This window comes from Hirundo rustica, chromosome 8 (assembly GCF_015227805.2).
Source record: "Hirundo rustica isolate bHirRus1 chromosome 8, bHirRus1.pri.v3, whole genome shotgun sequence".
In the NCBI taxonomy this organism is placed as follows: domain Eukaryota; kingdom Metazoa; phylum Chordata; class Aves; order Passeriformes; family Hirundinidae; genus Hirundo; species Hirundo rustica.
The window spans coordinates 22161351-22178535 of NC_053457.1; the positions used below are offsets into that span (position 1 = coordinate 22161351).

Consider the following 17185-nt stretch of genomic DNA (forward strand, 5'->3'; position numbering starts at 1 on the left):
GAGTCAAGCCTGGAGCACAGCCTGTCTCAGCACACCACTAATCAGTGATGCTGAGAAGAGCCTGGGGACATATCTCCCTGGGCCACACGTGGCCTGCCCTTAGGGGTGAGGGTGTGGTACACCCAGAAACCACAGCACGGCAGGGTGTCACCCTCTTGGCCAGGGATTGCAGAGCTGAGCTTTGCTCCTTGAGCCTGGTACCCTCATGTCTGTGCTCAGCAGCAACTGCTGCCTTGTGCACATGCTGGCAGCAGGGAGCCCCACATGGCCCAGAGACACAGGGACTCCTCCTTATTGCGCATTACTCCTTTATTGAACTGGAACAAGACAGCTGCTATGGTTGGACAGTTACACTGACCCCGTGCAAGCCCAGGCTCCTGACACCGGCAGAGGGGAGGCCACAGTGACAGGCCACGTACACACATGTGAGGGATGGGACACAGCAGCACCTGCTTCACCAGCAGGATGAGCATCAGCTGGGGGAAGCATGTGGCAGACACAGACCTCCAGGCAACAGGCTCCCTTTCCCTTGCCCTTGTCTGAAGGCAGTATCATTAAAGCAGGGGCTGGCAGAGCTGGGCCCAGAACTGTGAGAACACCCTGGGGTGCTGTGCCACATGCACCAAAACACAACCCTTCCAGTAGCATCCCAGTCGCTGTGCCGCACACCCATGAGGGGATGAGGTACCCACCTCAGTTGCTGCCTGCACTGCACTTGCCTCACTACTCCCAGGAGGACTAAATCAAGTGACAAAACTACAGTAAACAGGTGACGAGAGCTGCCAGGGACACAAAGCAAAGGAGGAGCCTGGCAGGGCAAGGGATTGCTTGGCCTGTCCCTCTGCAGACAGGGTCCGAGGGTTGGGACCACAGCATGGACACCTGTGTGCAGGGCCAAGGCTCCCTTTCACACCAGACCTCTGTATCCAGCCCTCGCCCTGGGGCCCCCAGGCTATCTGCAGAGGGGAGCCTAGTCTGAGGGAATGGGCCTAACCATGGGGAGCGGCTCCAGCTCCACAGCTCCAAGTTCCTACAACTGTGGGGGTGTGAACAGAGGGGTGGGGATGGCAGGGGGCTCTACTATGTGCTGGTCTGCTGCCTACCCTCACTTCTTGGCCTTGCCCTGAGCAGCAACAGCCTCCATGGCCTTGCGCACGGTCTCCTCATCTCCCAGGAACTGCATGGGCTTGACAGGTTTCAGGTTCTTGTCCAGCTCATAGACAATGGGGATGCCGGTGGGGAGGTTGAGCTCCATGATGGCCTCTTCTGACATGCCTGCAAACACAGCAGTGCCGTCACTCTGGGACCTTCCCACAGTGCCAGCTGGGGAAGGAGAGGGTCCCTGGAATGCCCCTGCAGAGGTGACCTACCTTCCAGGTGCTTGACAATCCCACGAAGGCTATTGCCATGAGCAGCAATAAGGACTCTTTTGCCCTCTTTGATCTGTGGGACGATTTCCTCATTCCAGAAAGGCAGAGCCCGGGCAATGGTGTCCTTCAAGCTCTCGCATGTCGGCAGCTGGTCCTCTGTCAGGTCGGCATAGCGACGGTCCTGGGAGAACGACCATGCTCACACAGCAGCCCAGCGCCCCCCATCCAGTGTGGGAAGATGGTGGCAAGATTCTATCTCTGCCCCAAATTCTCTACCTGAGGACCCACCAGACATAAGCAAAGCCAGGCTTGGAAGCAAGGAAGTGCCTTTGATGTTTGGGGCTGCAATGAGCCACAGTCAGGGCTGTGAGGCCTCCTGGGAAAAGTCATACAGTGACTATCCAGGCAAAGAAACCAGATCAAACATCCATGAATAGGTCATGGAACTAATGATTAACAGAGATATTGTGCCCTCTGCTTTGGGTCTGTCTGTGTAATGCCCAGGGGTTCAACTCCACAGGGAGGAAGCAGATTAAACTCAGCCTAAAGTCTACCAGCACCATGCACAACACCCCCAGACAACATGACAGAGACACAGGAGACCTTATAGAGGAAGCCAGGCCATACTGCAGGTGACTTTTAAGAGACTCTTAGCAAGGTAATCAAAGAGAAACACGTCTTACCTTTGCAATGGTGCTGTAGAAGGGGTGGTCAGACTGCATGGGAGGCGGAGGGATGTCATAGGAGCGCCTCCAGATCTTGACCTGCGCCTCACCATGCTTCGCTGCTGTCTCAGCCTTGTTCAAACCCGTGAGAGCCCCGTAGTGCCTCTCATTTAGGCGCCAGGTCCGGATAACGGGTAACCACATCTGATCAATAGCATCCAGGACGGTCCAGAGAGTACGAATCGCCCGTTTTTGTACCGAGGTGAAGCAGATGTCGAACTCATAGCCGGCATCTAGAAAATACGGGGACAGGGGGAGGCGGGGGAAGCGCAGGAAGGTGAGTGCCCGGCCTTATGCAATCGGTGAAAGGGCAAAGGCGGCGGCCTCATCGCACCGGTACCGGTCGCGTCCTCGTCCTTACAGAAAGTGGCCGCGGCCAGGATGCGACCAGTACCGGAGAACCAACATACTGCGCTACCTACGACTCTCCACGCAGCACCGAACCCCCGACCTGGCACTAGAGGCCCTCGCCTGGCATCGAAGAGCCCCAAACCAGCACCCGTTAGGCTCGACGTGGCCGCACTAGGCGGCATCCCTTCCCCCTCGTCCCCCTCGTGCCCCGCGACCCGCTTCTTGGCCGACACCCCCTCCCTCGTCCACCGGTACCTCGGAGGGCCTCGCCACCGCGCCGCGCCTCCTGCTGCCCGGCGGGGCTGAGGTCGGCGTCGTACCATCCGCTGAAGCGGTTCTCGAGGTTCCAGGCGCTCTCGCCGTGGCGGACGAGGACGAGCCGGTACGCGGCGGCCATGGTGGGCTGAGGGACCGGCGCGCGCTGCTCCTCACGCCGCTACCGCGCGCAACTAACGCCCCCGCTCGGCCCCGCCCCGCCCCGCGCGCCGCCGCCGAGGGGGGCAGCGCATGCGCCGAACGCGCGCCAGGCGGAGGCGCACGTAGCACATGGCGCGGCCGCGAAGGGCGGTGCGACCTTCACCGTGACGTCACGATACGCAGCAAGACGTAACTCGTGGTTCCTCGCCCGTGGCTACGGGCTTGGTCTGAATAGTTTTACAGGGCCGCGGCTTAAGCGCGGGGATGTCTGGAGGACTCTTTTTGGTGGCCCCTCTGGGGCCTTCGGGTCTCCCATCTCAGCCCTGATTGGGCGACACCCCACTGAACCTCCCCGACACCGCTTCTCTCCCGCTTGCCCGGGACGCGGCCTTCCCTGCCCGCTGCCCTCACTCAAGATGGCGGCTGGCGCCGGAAGCGGAAATGGGGCGCCGGGCGCGGCCGCACGTGGAGCCGGGTCCAGCATGGCGCGGAGCGGGAGGCTCCGCTCGGGGGCCGCGGCTAAGCTGAAGCGCTGGCGGAAGGGCCACAGCAGCGACTCCAACCCCGAGAGCCGCCAGCATCGTCTGGCCGCCCGCAGCCGCTTCTGCAGCCGGCCGGCGGGTAAGGGCACGGGCGGGCGGGGCGGTAGTATGCCAGGGCGGCCAGCTCCTGACCTGTGCCCGGCGCTTCCCGGACCGTGGAGGGACGCGGAGGGCTGCGGGGCGAACGTTGGGGTCCTCCAATAGCTGGGGCTGGGGCAGGAGGGAGACCGGAGCTGCTGACAGTTCCAGGGTAGGCGGAGGCAGCAAACCGGGGAGGACAACTGAGGCCACGGCGTAACGAGTTAACGTCATCGTGACACCGGGCCTCAGAAGCGCAATGGAGCACCGCATGCTGCAGTGCCTGTCGCTCTGCGAGGCTCCCCAAAGCCCGTGTCCATACGTCTGAGCGTTGATGTGGTGAGGAACGTGACAAACTAAAATTCAACCGGCCACTTGATGGGGAATGTTAACCAAAGTGTGCCAGGCACTGCGAGAGCACCGGCTGCTCCTGGCCAAGGAGATCTTTCTCCTGCAGATGCTGGCTGCAGACTGATGTCTGGGTCTCAGAGGGACATGCAGCATCTGTCCTGGCTGTCTGGTTGCTCGGACTTCAGATGGAAGAAAATAAATAGGGCAGGGTACAAGAAGGACCTCAGTGTTAAAGCTTTGGTACACTGGTATATGTTTGTGTGGACGTGATGCTCTTTTTCATCAGAGATTACTCGACTATGCTCTGGTTTCTTTGCATAGGGATGAGGAAATCTTTATAGATTTTCTTGAGCTTTTGCCCATTGGAGCGATGCAGCACCTGCTGGATATCCACCATCCACATGCTGGATATGAGCTCCAGCCAAGCTAGTCTGGCTTGGGAGGGGAGGGGAGCATGGGGGATTTCGGGGTCACTGGCGTAGTAATGCGACTTCTCAGTTCTCACACATCTCTCATCCCCCAGAGAAAAGTAACTTGACGGTGGATGCAGTGAAGCTGCACAATGAGCTGCAGTCGGGGTCCCTGCGTCTGGAGCGGGCGAGTGACAGTGCTCAGTTCCGTATGGAGGAGGACAATGCTGAAGAGGCTGCCACAGAGAAGTCCTCTGGCACCTTCCTGAGTGGGCTGAGCGACTGCACTAACGTCACCTTCAGCAAGGTGCAGCGCTTCTGGGAATCCAACTCTGCTGCTCACAAAGAGGTATGGACAGGAGCAGGGCTGGGGAAGGGAGGAGCCTGCTGGGGATGGCCCCTGGCTATGAAGCTTAGAGATGCTGACCTACTTTGCTGGCTGCTCACAGATCTGTGCAGTGCTGGCGGCTGTGACGGAGGTGATCCGCTCCCGGGGCGGCAAGGAGACTGAGACAGAATACTTTGCTGCACTGGTGAGTGGTTGTGTGGAAGACACTCTGAGGAGGGATAGAGAGAGGTGCTATGCTTGTAGCCTGAGTGTCTTTGTTCAGCAGAGATGCTGTTGGGCTGCTCCTGGTTTCTTTTCCCCCTTCCAAGGGTTGGGGAAGAGCTGGCCTGGTGTAAATTCCTACACCTGATAGCTTACCCACCTTCTGTTCCCAGATGACTACACTGGAGGCAGTGGAGTCCCCTGAGTCGCTGTCTGCTGTTGCCTACCTGCTTAACCTTGTCCTAAAGCGGTGAGTGGTTGGCAGAGAAGCAGGGAGAGCTACCAGAACCCATCACGGAAAAAGCATTGGTGCTGTCTTCCCTCCCCAGCTGGAGTGAGCTGGTGATGCAGTCCCCTTTGTGACTGCTACCAGCCGTCTGCTCCTTACTCCATTGACACATCACCTTCTCTTGGCAGGGTCCCAAGTCCTGTTCTTATTAAAAAGTTCTCAGATGCCTCAAAAGCCTTTGTGAGTATCATGTCCTCACAGGCCTGCAGCAGCTCCACCTCTGCCCTGCGATGGGTGAGTAGCCAAGAGGCAGCCAGCCATTTTAGCTCTGCCCGGGGTCTGCTGACTGCTGGGGTCAAGGCTGCTGCTCTTGGGTGGTGCTGGATGCTTGACCTGAGGCCCTTGCAGTGAAAAGGAGATGTCTCTGTGGGGTGATGCTAATGGCCCTGCTGCTCCCTTGTCATAGGTCCTCTCCTGCCTGGCCACACTGCTACGGAAGCAAGACTTGGCAGCTTGGAGCTACCCCGTCACCCTGCAGGTCTATCATGGCTTGCTGAGCTTTTGTGTTCATACCAAGCCCAAGGTGAGAGCCCAGTGCTTCTGGCAGGAGATGATGCTGCTTTTGTGTTTTGTTTCTGGGGATGGCTGTACCCCCATGTCTGTAGTTTCTACTCAGCCAGGTTCTTCTTCCCCCAGGTGCGGAAAGCAGCACAGTATGGCGTGTGCTCTGTCCTGAGGGGCAGCGAGTTCATGTTTGGTGATGCAGCGCCTGAGCATCACCCTGCAGCACCTTCCACTGCCAAGTTCTGTGTGCAGGAGATTGAAAAAGCTGGAGGTGTGGGGCACTGGAGCATGGGGTCTGTAGCTGAGTGTGGGGGACTCTGTCACTGTGGGAGAATAAGGACTTGGAGGGAAGAGGGGAGGTTGCAGCACACTGGATTGCTGGTGTGGGTATGAGATATCTTCGGGGCACCTATGGTGTTTTGTATCCTCCTCAGCCATTCCGTTGCTTTCCTGTTCCTAGAAGTCGGGAGTGTTAGCCCTGGTTCTGTGGGTCAGCCCCACTGCTGTCATGGGGGCTTTGCTTTGGGCAGGGCTTTGCTGTGGTGTGCCATAGGCTCAGAGGTTGCTCTGCTCCTGTAGGTGCCAAGGAGGCCACCACCACCCTGCATGTCCTTGCCTTGCTGCGGGATGTGCTGCCCTGCTTCCCTGCAGCTGTGGTGAAGACCTGCTGTGAGACCTTGCTCCGAGTCATGACCCTCAGCCACGTGGTGAGTGTTCCCACTCCTGGGATGACAAGGATGGACTCTTTCCCCGTGGTCTACGCTCTGAGAGGGATCAAATTCTCTCAGCTGTCAGCTGGGAGCCTGGAAATGCAGGATGCAAATGGAGAAGAGCCCAGGACAGCTTGCTGGCCTGACTGCTGTGGAAGAGGGAGGCCTTGCAGATGGGACATAGTTGCAGTAGTGCTGGTTTTCCAGGGCAGAGCCTGCTTTGGGGTAGGGGGACAGTAGGTTTAAAGCAGAGCACCCTTTCCTGACGTTGTGTCCCTTGCAGCTGGTGACAGCGTGTGCCATGCAAGCTTTCCACAGCCTCTTCAGCGCCCAGGCCAGCGTGGCCTGTCTGCCAGCTGAGCTCAATGCCCAGATCATCACTGTGAGTGTGGGCTGCCAGTGTTGGGAGGGACAGAGCTGGCAGTTGTACAGCACCCAACCACCTATCCAACCTTCTGCTTCTTCAGGCTCTCTATGACTATGTCCCCAGCACAAGTGACCTGCAGCCGCTGCTGACCTGGCTGTCCACCATGGAGCGGGCACACATCAACCTGGGCAGGTGCAGACAGGGGCCATGGCTGGGCAAGGGGAGAGATGGCTGCTTGGTCTCTAATCTGGCCCTTCTTTCCTCTCCAGGCTGCAGAAGGACCTGTGCTGGGCTCACCTGCCGCGGCTCTTCTCTGCTGCCGTGAACTGCTTCCTCTCCCCACACTCCCAAGTGGTGTCAGAAGCAGCACAGACCCTGGAGGTACTGCACCCACACACCTCCCCGCTTGGGTGCCCTGGGCCTTGTGGGGGGCTCTGCCATGGAGCTTGGGGCTTGCCAGGGTTTGGTATGCCCATCTGTGCCTGTGAAGCTGGAGGTTCTGGGGTCCAACAGCTGTCCCGTTTTTTTTGTTTGCCCTTGCAGACCCTCCTGAATGAGTGCATTGCTCCCCACATGGAGGATGTGGGCACTGTGTCAGCATCTGCCCCAGCCCCTGCTGCCTACCTGTGCAAGATGTTCAGGTGAGGAGCAGTGATGTGGAAGGGACTGGCCCCATGGGTCTGGCTGAGCTCTGATCAGCCTCTTCCCAGTCCACAGTGGGACCTGGCAGGCCTGGTGGGCACCCTGAATACTGACAGTGTGACCATCTTCTTTCTCCTCCCCAGATCAGTGGAGGAAGGGCTGACATATCGTTTCCATGCAGCGTGGGGTGAAGTTCTGCGAGTATTGGAAGTCTTCTTCGAGACATGTGGGAAGCAGTGCCATCCCATCATGAGGAAGGTGAGCTAGTCTGGGAGGGCACAAATTCATCCACAGAGGCTGGTGGGGTGGCTGTGATGCTGTCCGGGCTGTGTTGCCCCCTCCAGCTGTGGAGCAGGGCCGTGCTGTTTGCTGTGCTCTGTTGTCCGTGTGTGGCCAGAGCGTGCACAGCTCTAGGACACTTGTCACAGGGACATGAAGGGCAGCTGGCACCCCTGGGCGGGCAGAGTGATATGTGCCAGACCTATGCACATGGCTCTTCTGTGACTGTCCCCACAGTGTCTCCAGTCCCTGTGTGACCTGCGTCTCTCCCCACACTTTCCCTACACTGCCGAAGTGGACCAGGCAGTGGGGGCTGCTGTGAGCACCATGGGTCCCGAGGTGCTACTGGAAGCTGTGCCCCTGGAGATCAATGGCAAGGAGTGAGTGCAGTCATGGGGGAGCAGCTTTGCAGCTGTTGTGTTCCCATTCAGTCCCCATGCAGTGCTGCAGGTGTGGCTGCTAAGCCTAGCTGTGCCCAGCTTTGGGGCTGGGTGAAAGTGCTCTGTGCCCAGGGGCTGATGCTGGCAGTGCCCCACACCCTCGTGACCCATGCCTTTCCTCCCAGGGAGACACTGGATTTCCCCCGGAGCTGGCTTCTGCCAGTGCTGCGGGACAACGTGCAGGATGCACGGCTTGGCTTCTTCACCAGTTACTTTTTGCCTTTGGCGGCCACCCTGAAAAGCAGAGGTGAGGAGAGCAGCATGTTGGGGGTCTCAGCAGTCCAGGGTGTTCTGTGGGACCTCCCTTCTCTGCCCTGGGGTGGAGCATGGCTTTGCAATGTCTTCTGCTCTGCTCATCCTCTCCTTCTCTTCTGCAGCTCTGGAGTTTACCCAGGCTGGGAAGAGTGTGGAGGCCAAGATCTATGACACGCTGCAGTGGCAGGTAACAAGCAATGCCTGGGAGCCCTGCCGTAGTGTACCCCTGGTACCGGGCTGGGGAGCAGTGACTTGGGCAAAGGCTGTGGCCTCTCACCTTTTCCTTTGCCTTCCAGGTCTGGACTCTGCTGCCTGGCTTCTGCACCCGTCCCACAGATGTACTGGGGGCCTTCAAGGGGCTGGCCCGCACCCTGGGCATGGCCATCAGCGAGCGCCCAGATCTCCGCCCCACTGTGTGCCAGGCCTTGCGCACCCTCATCCACAAAGGCTGCAGGACAGGTTGGGGGGGAAACAGATCCTTGTGATGGGTTCCTGTCACCTATGGGAAGGGAAATGCTGATCTGTAGCCCTCTGTCACCCTTTCCCTAGATGCAGAGCGGGTAGAAGTGGGTCGCTTTGCCAAAAATTTCCTGCCCATCCTGTTCAACGTGTACAGCCAACCTGAGGAGGATGGAGGCACAAGTGCTCAGCGCCGCTCTGTGCTGGACACTGTCCGTGCTTACCTGACCATCACAGATCCTCAGGTGAGGGGCTCGTGGGGCACTGGGGCAAGCTGCCCTGGCTCAGGCCAGCAACTCCCAGCCAAACCCAGTCTGATGGGGCTTTGGTGCAGGCTGGATTGAAGAGGACAGGGAGAAGCTCTGACCAGAGAGCAGCCGTTCCTGCCCTTATGGGCAGGGAGACCTTTCCAGCCCACAGTCTGGGATTTCCCAGTCTTGCAGTCACATTAGACCTGTCATGCACAAGCTCTGTGTGTCCAGGTCTTTTTTGACTCACTGGTGCTTCTGGTCTCCAAAAAGTCCTGTGGCAAGTTGTTTGTCAGGTGGATTGCAAACTCTTGTAAAAGCACTTGCTTCCATCAGTTCCAATCCTGCTCTCTGTGCCTACCCTGCAGATGGTGTGTGGATTCCTGGAGAGAGCCAATGCAAAGCTGACCAGTCCTGAGAGTTCCGAGTTCACCAGGTAACAAACACCTGTGAGCTGGTGCTAATGGGTAAAATTCCTGTCGTGCTCCTGGTGAGCAGCCCTAGGGCATTGTCCTGTGTGGGCTTTGACACCACTGTGGACTTGATGTGACTCCCAGCTGGTGTCCCATCTTGGTCGGGATGTAATGCCACAGTTAACAACTGCAGCTGTGCGTCCTTCTCTGCTGCAGACTCTCCATCCTGGACCTGGTAGTAGCAATGGCACCCTATGCTGATGAGCAGTCCCTGGACTCCCTGTACCGTACCATCCAGCCTTCCCTCCAGGTGAGTTGGTCCGCAGCCCCGAGAGGTGCAGGGGCTGCAGTGGGGCACCTGCTTGCTGCCAGTTTGGACCCAGGGACTGAGCAGCTGCCCTCGGGGATAGGTCTCTTCTGGGTGGTGTGGGGTGCTGGTGTCCCCTCAGACACCATAGCGAGGGGGAGCATGTTGGCTGTCCCTGCAGAGCAAAGAGCGCAGCATGCAGAAGAAGGCGTATCGTGTGCTGGAGGAGGTGTGTGCTGCTCCCCACGCTCCCTGCCAGGCCTTTGTCCACTCCCACCTCCAGGACCTGCAGGCAGTGCTGCTGGACTCGCTCAAGAGTGCAGCATCCCCGGCCAAGAGGGTGAGAGCAAGGGCTGTGGTGGCGGTGATCAGCCATTGCTGGAAGGGAAGGGATCGGATGGGCAGCAGGGGTAACCAGGTTGTGTCCCTGGGTGTACCAGTGCTGGTCTGTTTCTTTCCCCAGCCCCGGCTGAAATGCTTGTTCCACATTGTGAAGCAGCTGTCTGCAGAGCACGAGCCTTTTGTCACTGCCCTGGTCCCAGAGGTGAGCACGGTCGCTGGGAGGAGCTGGCTGGTTTTGGCTGTGGTAGTGGCAGCAGTGGTGACATGCCTGTGTTCCTCCAGGTCATCCTATGCACCAAGGAGGTGTCAGTGGGGGCCCGCAAGAACGCCTTCATGCTGCTTGTGGAGATGGGGCATGCTTTCATCCGCTTTGGACCCACCCCTGAAGGTGAGCTTCTGTTCTACTTGCTCAGCTCCACGGCCACTCTGGCTCCAGGGAGGTCAGACCCATGCCGAGCATTCTGCTGAAATGGTCCGGGGATGCTGCTGGACACAGAGCGAGTCAGGGCCTGAGTCATCCCCCTCTTGCAGAGGCTATGGAGCGGTTCCTGCTCCTGATCTACGTGGGGCTCACAGGCTCAGTCACCATGATCAGCTGCACTGTGCTGGCGCTGACCCGCCTGTTCTTTGAGTTCAAAGGTGAGCAGGAGCAGGAGGGCTGGGGGGATGAGGCAGAACCCTTTGGCGAAGGTGGGTGCTAGGAGGAAGCCATCTGTGGCTGAGTCCCACCATGGTTGCAGATCACCTGGAGTTCAGTGTGGTGGAGCAGCTCCTGCAGAACATCTGCCTGTTGCTGGCCTCCCGCACGCGGGATGTGGTCAAGGCAGCCCTGGGATTCCTGAAGGTCACGCTGCTGCTGGTGGACACCAAGCTCCTGGCCAAGCATGTCCAGACGATGGTGAGGTCATGCACAGGGTGCTTCGAGGAGGGTGGTGGGGCAGAGCTGTGTCTGCCTTGGGCAGCCAGGAGCATTTCCAGCTGCATTCTGCCTGGGAGCCAAGGAAACAACCTTGATCTCAGTGGCTGAGAGGGCAGCGGGGAGGCCCCTCTCCTGAATCCTGGCACTGACGTGCCAGAAAAGCCCCATGAACCAGCACTGCCAAGCATGGAGACGTCCCCATGGCCTTACCTGGGGCAGGCATGGAGAGATGGCAGGCAGCAGGGTGAATAAGGTGGCCAGGCAGATGAAGGTTGGGAGGCTGGGTCCCCAAGGCAGGAGTGCTTTGGTCTTGAGGGTCTCTGTCCTGACAGCTGGAGGCTGTGGGGAACCTTTCAGATGACATGAGGCGCCACTTCCGTATGAATCTGCGAAACCTCTTCATCAAGTTCATCCGCAAATTCGGGTAAGCTGGGCTCTCCTAGGCTGGCGAAGGAGCTCTCTGGGAAGCAGTGCAGGAGAAGGTGGTGCTGACTGCTCTCTGTTTCCTCAGGTTTGAGCTGGTGAAGGGGCTGCTGCCAGCCGAGTACCATAAGGTGCTGGTGAACATCCGCAAGGCGGAATCCCGGAACCGCAAGCAGCGTGCCCTGAAGAAGGCAGCTGCGGATATGGATGAGGAGGAGGCACCACCACCACCACAGCCCAGAGGAGACAGGTGAAGATGGGCTTGGGGTGAACAAGGAGCAGCCCTCACAGGGGGCTTGGCACTGGATCTGCTCAGCTCGTGCTTCTAGAATGATGCTGGAAACATCGCCATGGCTGCTATGCATTGAGGGGCAGGCTGCACCCCTGGGCATACTCAGTTTCCCATCATTCTTTCCACCTTTTAAACAGTATGGAGGAAATCCTGGCTGACTCAGAGGATGAGGAGGAGGAAGAGGAGGGGCGGCATCGGAGCAAGGAGTGGAGGAAGCAAGCACGGCAGAAAGGCCAGGCATGGCTCAAGGAAGGGGAAGATGATGAGCCCCTCAACTTCCTGGACCCCAATGTGTCCCAGCGGGTGTTGGGTAAGGAGTAGAGTTTCAGGTGGGTCTAGGGTGGGATGGCTGCAATGCACAGTGGGGTACAGCTGCCCCCAGAATTTGATCCTTCTTGAGGCACTCACCCATTTCTCTGTGAGCAGCCACCAAGCCAGGCCCCAAGCGGTCCAGAGGAGTGAGCCATGATTTCCAGATGTCTGAGGACGGACGCCTGATCATCCATGAAGAGGAAGAGGAGCTGGATGATGATGAAGCCAAAGGTACTACCTGGGCTGACAGAGGCCACTCTAGACTTGCTCTGGGTCTCGGAATGGTTTTCATCCTGCCACCTGCATGTGGGATCTTGACAGGATGTGGGTGGAAGTGGCAGGAGTTGGTACGTCCTCGTGTCATGCCCAGTGGCAGTCACCTACATCATCAGGAAGGTGCTGGTTCATCAGAGGCACCCTGCTACTGCAACCCCCTCCAGGGGCTAGTACAGTACCAGGGCTCTCCTATGCCCTCATCACACACTGACCTCCTTGTCCTGTACCACAGGAGCAGACGAGGAGATGGCAGATGTGCTGCAAGATGTGGGACTCCGCAGTGTGAGTATGGGGCTCAGTGTGGTCCTGAGGAGGTGCTGGGGGAACTTGTCCTTGTCAAACCACTGTCTGTGCCATGGCAGCTGCAGCTGTGCCCAAGAGGCCAGTGGGGAATTGCCCACTGGCAAGCTGCAGCTGTGCCCAAGAGGCCACCAGGCAATTGCCAGCTGCTTGGAGGGGTGCAGGAAGTTGTCTGGGGTAGGGATGTGCTGTCTGGAAAGTCTCTGGGTGCCCATGGGAGGAAGCAGGAGGTTGGGGGTCAATGAGAGGGCAGAACTATAAGGACAAGCCAGCTGCAGGGTTCCTGCTGCCTTTTTCTGCAGAAGAAGAGTCAGAAGCGTCGGTTCAGAGAGGAGCCAGACGATGAGGAAGCTGATGCCGGAACCTGTTCTCAATATAGAGGTAAGTCCTCTGCCTGTGCCCAGTCTGGGGCTCCCCAGAACCGTGTACCCATCTTGCTGTGCTGCTGCAGTGCAGCTGATTCAAAGATCACAGGATCACACACTGGGTAAGATTGGAAGGGATCAGTGTGTCATCTGGTCCAACCTGCCTGCTCAAACAGTGTCATCCCAGAGCACGTGGCACATGATTTCATGAGATGGTTCCTGAATATCTACACTATAGGAGGCTCCAGAATGCCTCTCTAGGCAGTCTGTTCCAGTGCACAGTCACACACACTGGAAAGAAGTTATTCTCATGTTCAGGTGGAACTTCCTGTGCATCAGTTTCTGCCATTGCCTCTTGTCCTATTGCCCAACAGCACTGAGCAGAGCCTGGTGTCATCCTCTTGACACCCTCCTTTCAGATACTTAGAGACATTGACAAGGTCCCCTTTAGGTGCCTCTTTTTTCGGGCTGAACAGGCCCAGTTCTCTCAGCCTTTCCTCATAAGAGAGATGCTCCAGTCCCTTGATCATTCACTGGACCAGCTCCATGAGCTCTGTGTGTCTCTTGTACTGAGGAGCCCAGAACTGGACACAACATTCCAGGTGCATCCTCACTAGGGCTGAGTTAGAGAGGCAGGATCTCTTTCCTTGACCAGCTGTCAATGCTCTTCCTAATGCACCCCAGGACACCATTGGCCTTCTTGGCCACAAGGGCACTGCTGACTCATGAACAACTTGTTTTCCACCAGGATCCCCAGGTCCTTCTCTGCAGAACTGATTTCCAGCAAGTTGGCCCCCAGTCTGAACTGGTACCTGTGGTTATTCCTCCCCAGGTGCACTTGCCTTCATTAATTTCAGACAGTTCTCTACACATCTCTCCAGAGATTTTACTTGTGGCCACCCCTCTGCTGTCCTGACACCAAGAGCTGGAGACAGAAACAGCTTCCACAGCCTAGAACTGAGCAGGGGGAGGCCTAAGACCCCTTTCCAACAAACATTCTCTTTTCCAGCTGGAGGCTCTGGGATCCATCGGCCGGTGAAAAAGGAGCCAGCCTTCGGTGCAGAGTACAGATCCAAGGTGAGGGTCCCATGGGGTTGCAGGGTTTGTGTGCAGGGATGCTTGGACTTTGCTGGGCAGGAAGCACCATTTGTGTTGGGAATCTGGTCCAATAGCACCAAGGTTGGAGGGGATCTCTGCTCCAAAGGGAGTTGCCCAACACTCAGTGTATCTGAATACTGCCAGCCCATTTCAGAGTTTCTCTTCTATCCTTGCAATGGACAGTCCCTGTTCACTGCTCAAAGCAGGTGTCTGTAGCATTATGTTGGCGGGAAATCAGTTCCCAGGACAGTGTACTCAGCTGGAACCCCACTGCAACAGTCTTTGGGATAGCCGGGTGGCAGGGTTGCACGGGAATGGGATGCACACATCTTCCCTGGTGCTGCATCTTCTCCCATGTCACTGTCTCCCACAGAAAGGTAAAGGTGATGTGAAGAAGAAGGGCCAACTCGACCCCTATGCCTACATCCCCCTGAACAGAGCTAAACTCAACAGAAGGTGAGGCTAACCAGGAAGGGCAGAAGGGTGGGAACGGGTTTGATCCTGCTTTTTGTTAGGGTTTTTTGGTGGGTTTGGGAGCTCCCTGTCATCTGCTGTGCCACTCCTTGTGGAGTCTGGAGCGGCATCCCCATGCATTAGGTGTGCCCAGTGCCTGTACCAAACCAGTTCCTGCTCTTTGCTCCCTCTAGGAAGCGGGCGAAAATGCAGGGCCAGTTCAAAGGCCTGATGAAGGGAGCCCAGCGCGGGGCCAAGGCCGGCCGCAGGAACCGTCTCAAGTCCCAGCGCTCCTGAGGACACTCAGGTGCTCGACCTGCCCCTACCCAAGGACACAGCAGTGTTAGTGGAACAGCTGGGGGTCCTCTCGAAGGTGACCTCTGTTTGTTGGAGACTCCCTGGGAAGCCACTTTGATGTATTATGGACTGATGGCCCTTCTGTGCCTAGAGAAAGATGCTGGGTTGCCTGGACAGGCATGGGTGTGAGTGTGTGAGAGCATGTAATATGTAAAGAATTCTCTATATTGATAAACGCCCTCGGTTCTTACCCAGCCCAGATTCCTCCTCCCCTTCAGATTTTGCATAACTGTGCTTCCTGTCCATGTGCAGTGGGTCCTTCTACTGCTGCAGGACTGCATCCTGCAGGGCTCATACCAGCATCAGCCTGGACCTGGAGCCAGAGCTCTCTCTCCCACATTGGGCATGCCTGGAGGCTGCCAGAAGCAGCACTGTGGCCCAGAGCAGCGGGGCATGTGCAGTAGGGCTGAGGCATGGAGCTGGCCATAGAGCAAAGCCAGAAGTCCTTACAACCAGCTTTCTTTAACAAACTCCTTGGCAGGCTCTTCTGCCCAAAACCGTGGCCAGGAAATCTGTGCCGCGTGGAAAGTATCTGCCATTTGGCCACTGGACACTTTTCCTATATCAGCCATGCCTGATGGCAGGGCATGAACAGTTTGCTGCAAATTTCTTCAAACTGGCCGGAAAACTGCTACAGCAAACCTCTGTGCCTTGTCATTTCTCTTACCTTTGAGAGCTGAGAGAAGCCCTTTGCTCTGGCCACTTCCTGCCAGCTAGACCTGAGCAGCACGAGTAATCCTGAACCTTTTTACTTGCTCAGCCCTTTCACAGTGGCCTGAGCACCAGGTTTTGCCCAGCTACTTCTGTGCTGAGATGGTGTTTGGCCAAAGCGTGCTGAAGAGAGTGGGCTGAGGGTAGTGGACGCAGGTCCCATTGCTCACACTGCTAGGAACTGTGTTGGTGAATTTAGCTGGCTTTCCCTTCCTCTTCCATATTAAAAAGCCTTCAGCCCTTTGTAATTTCCTATTGTGGCAGCTTACATGCTGGAATTGCAATGCTTCTCAGTTCTCTAATAAGCTAAAGGGATTGTGCTTGTTCAGCCTCTTACTGCAGGCTTCTTTCTGGAGGCTGCAAATCCAGTTTTGTGACTTTCTTATGCTTTCTTTTTTTTCCCCAAGATCCTTTTAAAAGCCTGGGATGGAGGAGGAGCACTTGTACTGGTACTGGTCCTGCGTTGTCAGGAATGCTGTTCCCTTTGTGCTTTCCCACCCAGGGCTCTCAGTGGGACCCTTGAGCCCCAGGACCATGTTGAGGTGCTGCTGCTTGTCCTGCCAGAAGGGAGCTCACAGCCTGGCCTACGGGACGGGCTTCTCCAGCAGCACCTCATGACCAGGAGCTACACCATCTTCCTCTGCTGCCTGGGCCCGATGCCCTCCCTCCTGTGGGAGCAGGACATGGGGAGACAGGCAGCAGCCATCTTCTGAGACACCAACACCTGTAACCTGTGGCTCTAGGCCCAGCAGAGCTATCTGTCTTCCTGCTTTCCCTTCTCTCCTTGGGCCTGGAGAAGGCTGTAGAGAATTTATTTGGGAACTCCAGCTTACTCACTCTATTGTTCTTCATTTGCACGTTGTTGCTTAAATTAGTGTGTGCCTGCATGGAGCAGGAGAGTTTTCTTAGAACTGAGGATGGCGTTCACTTGAGCCGGAGTCCAGAGAACAGATTCCACTGCAGCAACATCTTGTTAATCAGCTAATTAATCATGTAATGCAATGGAAAGCCTCTTCAAGGAGTTGTCATCCTGCCTGAGCAGGCTGGCTGCATGTCAAGCCTGCTCCCCACCAGCAGCTGCCCCTGGCAGGGAGCAGAGCTGCGTCTTGGGGGCCCTCAGGAGCCTGAGCACATCTCTCTGACATGGGGCAGGGTGAGGGCTGGTGTGGGTCCTGCCTCCTGGAGCTGTCTACCACAACAGTTTTGCAGTTACGTATGGAGAGGCACAAGGGGACTTAGAGCCATGCTTGGCTTTTGCTGCTCCAGCTGGGAGATGGCTTGAAGGCTGTTTCTTCACCTAGCAGGGTCTTAAACCATGCACCTTCTTCCTGCAGTACCAGAATTGAGCTACACTTGTGCATGACATTGTCACAAAGGGTTCTTAACTCTTGCAGATATCAGTTTGAGGAGGGGCTGGCAGGACTAACTGGTTGCCCCCAGTGCTGGCTGGGACAGTTGCAAATACCCACCCTGATTCTTAAAGCTTAAACTCAGGGACAGCCCCGATGGGCCTGTGTCCAGCCAACATCCAGATGGATCACCCCATCCTCCAAGCACACTGCAGCACCTTTCAGGGTTCCCCTGTTGCAAGTTGGGATTCCTCACACGGGTGGTGCAGGGATGGGAAAAC

General features: G+C 57.2%; 2 protein-coding genes across 2 annotated transcripts; one reads left to right on the forward strand and one right to left on the reverse strand.

Annotated features, from left to right (window-relative positions):
- Nucleotides 1-291: 291 nt before the first annotated feature.
- PGAM1 (phosphoglycerate mutase 1) lies at nucleotides 292-2915 on the reverse strand. Its single transcript, XM_040071616.2, has 4 exons — nucleotides 2702-2915; nucleotides 2054-2328; nucleotides 1371-1551; nucleotides 292-1275 (listed from the first exon to the last, which is right to left on the reverse strand). The coding sequence occupies exons 1-4, from the start codon at nucleotides 2841-2843 to the stop codon at nucleotides 1106-1108; spliced, it is 768 nt and encodes a 255-aa protein (XP_039927550.1). The 5' UTR covers nucleotides 2844-2915; the 3' UTR covers nucleotides 292-1105.
- Nucleotides 2916-3031: 116 nt separating this feature from the next.
- On the forward strand, nucleotides 3032-15035 carry RRP12 (ribosomal RNA processing 12 homolog). The gene is made up of 34 exons (XM_040071592.2): nucleotides 3032-3484; nucleotides 4358-4593; nucleotides 4694-4777; nucleotides 4968-5044; nucleotides 5212-5317; nucleotides 5490-5606; nucleotides 5720-5858; nucleotides 6167-6294; nucleotides 6581-6679; nucleotides 6765-6856; nucleotides 6934-7045; nucleotides 7208-7305; nucleotides 7450-7564; nucleotides 7823-7965; nucleotides 8151-8272; nucleotides 8403-8467; nucleotides 8577-8739; nucleotides 8830-8984; nucleotides 9356-9423; nucleotides 9617-9710; nucleotides 9889-10047; nucleotides 10171-10251; nucleotides 10332-10437; nucleotides 10581-10688; nucleotides 10790-10947; nucleotides 11301-11392; nucleotides 11480-11641; nucleotides 11821-11993; nucleotides 12110-12226; nucleotides 12504-12553; nucleotides 12874-12952; nucleotides 13946-14013; nucleotides 14408-14490; nucleotides 14682-15035. The coding sequence occupies exons 1-34, from the start codon at nucleotides 3280-3282 to the stop codon at nucleotides 14782-14784; spliced, it is 3957 nt and encodes a 1318-aa protein (XP_039927526.2). The 5' UTR covers nucleotides 3032-3279; the 3' UTR covers nucleotides 14785-15035.
- The last annotated feature ends 2150 nt before the right edge of the window (nucleotides 15036-17185 follow it).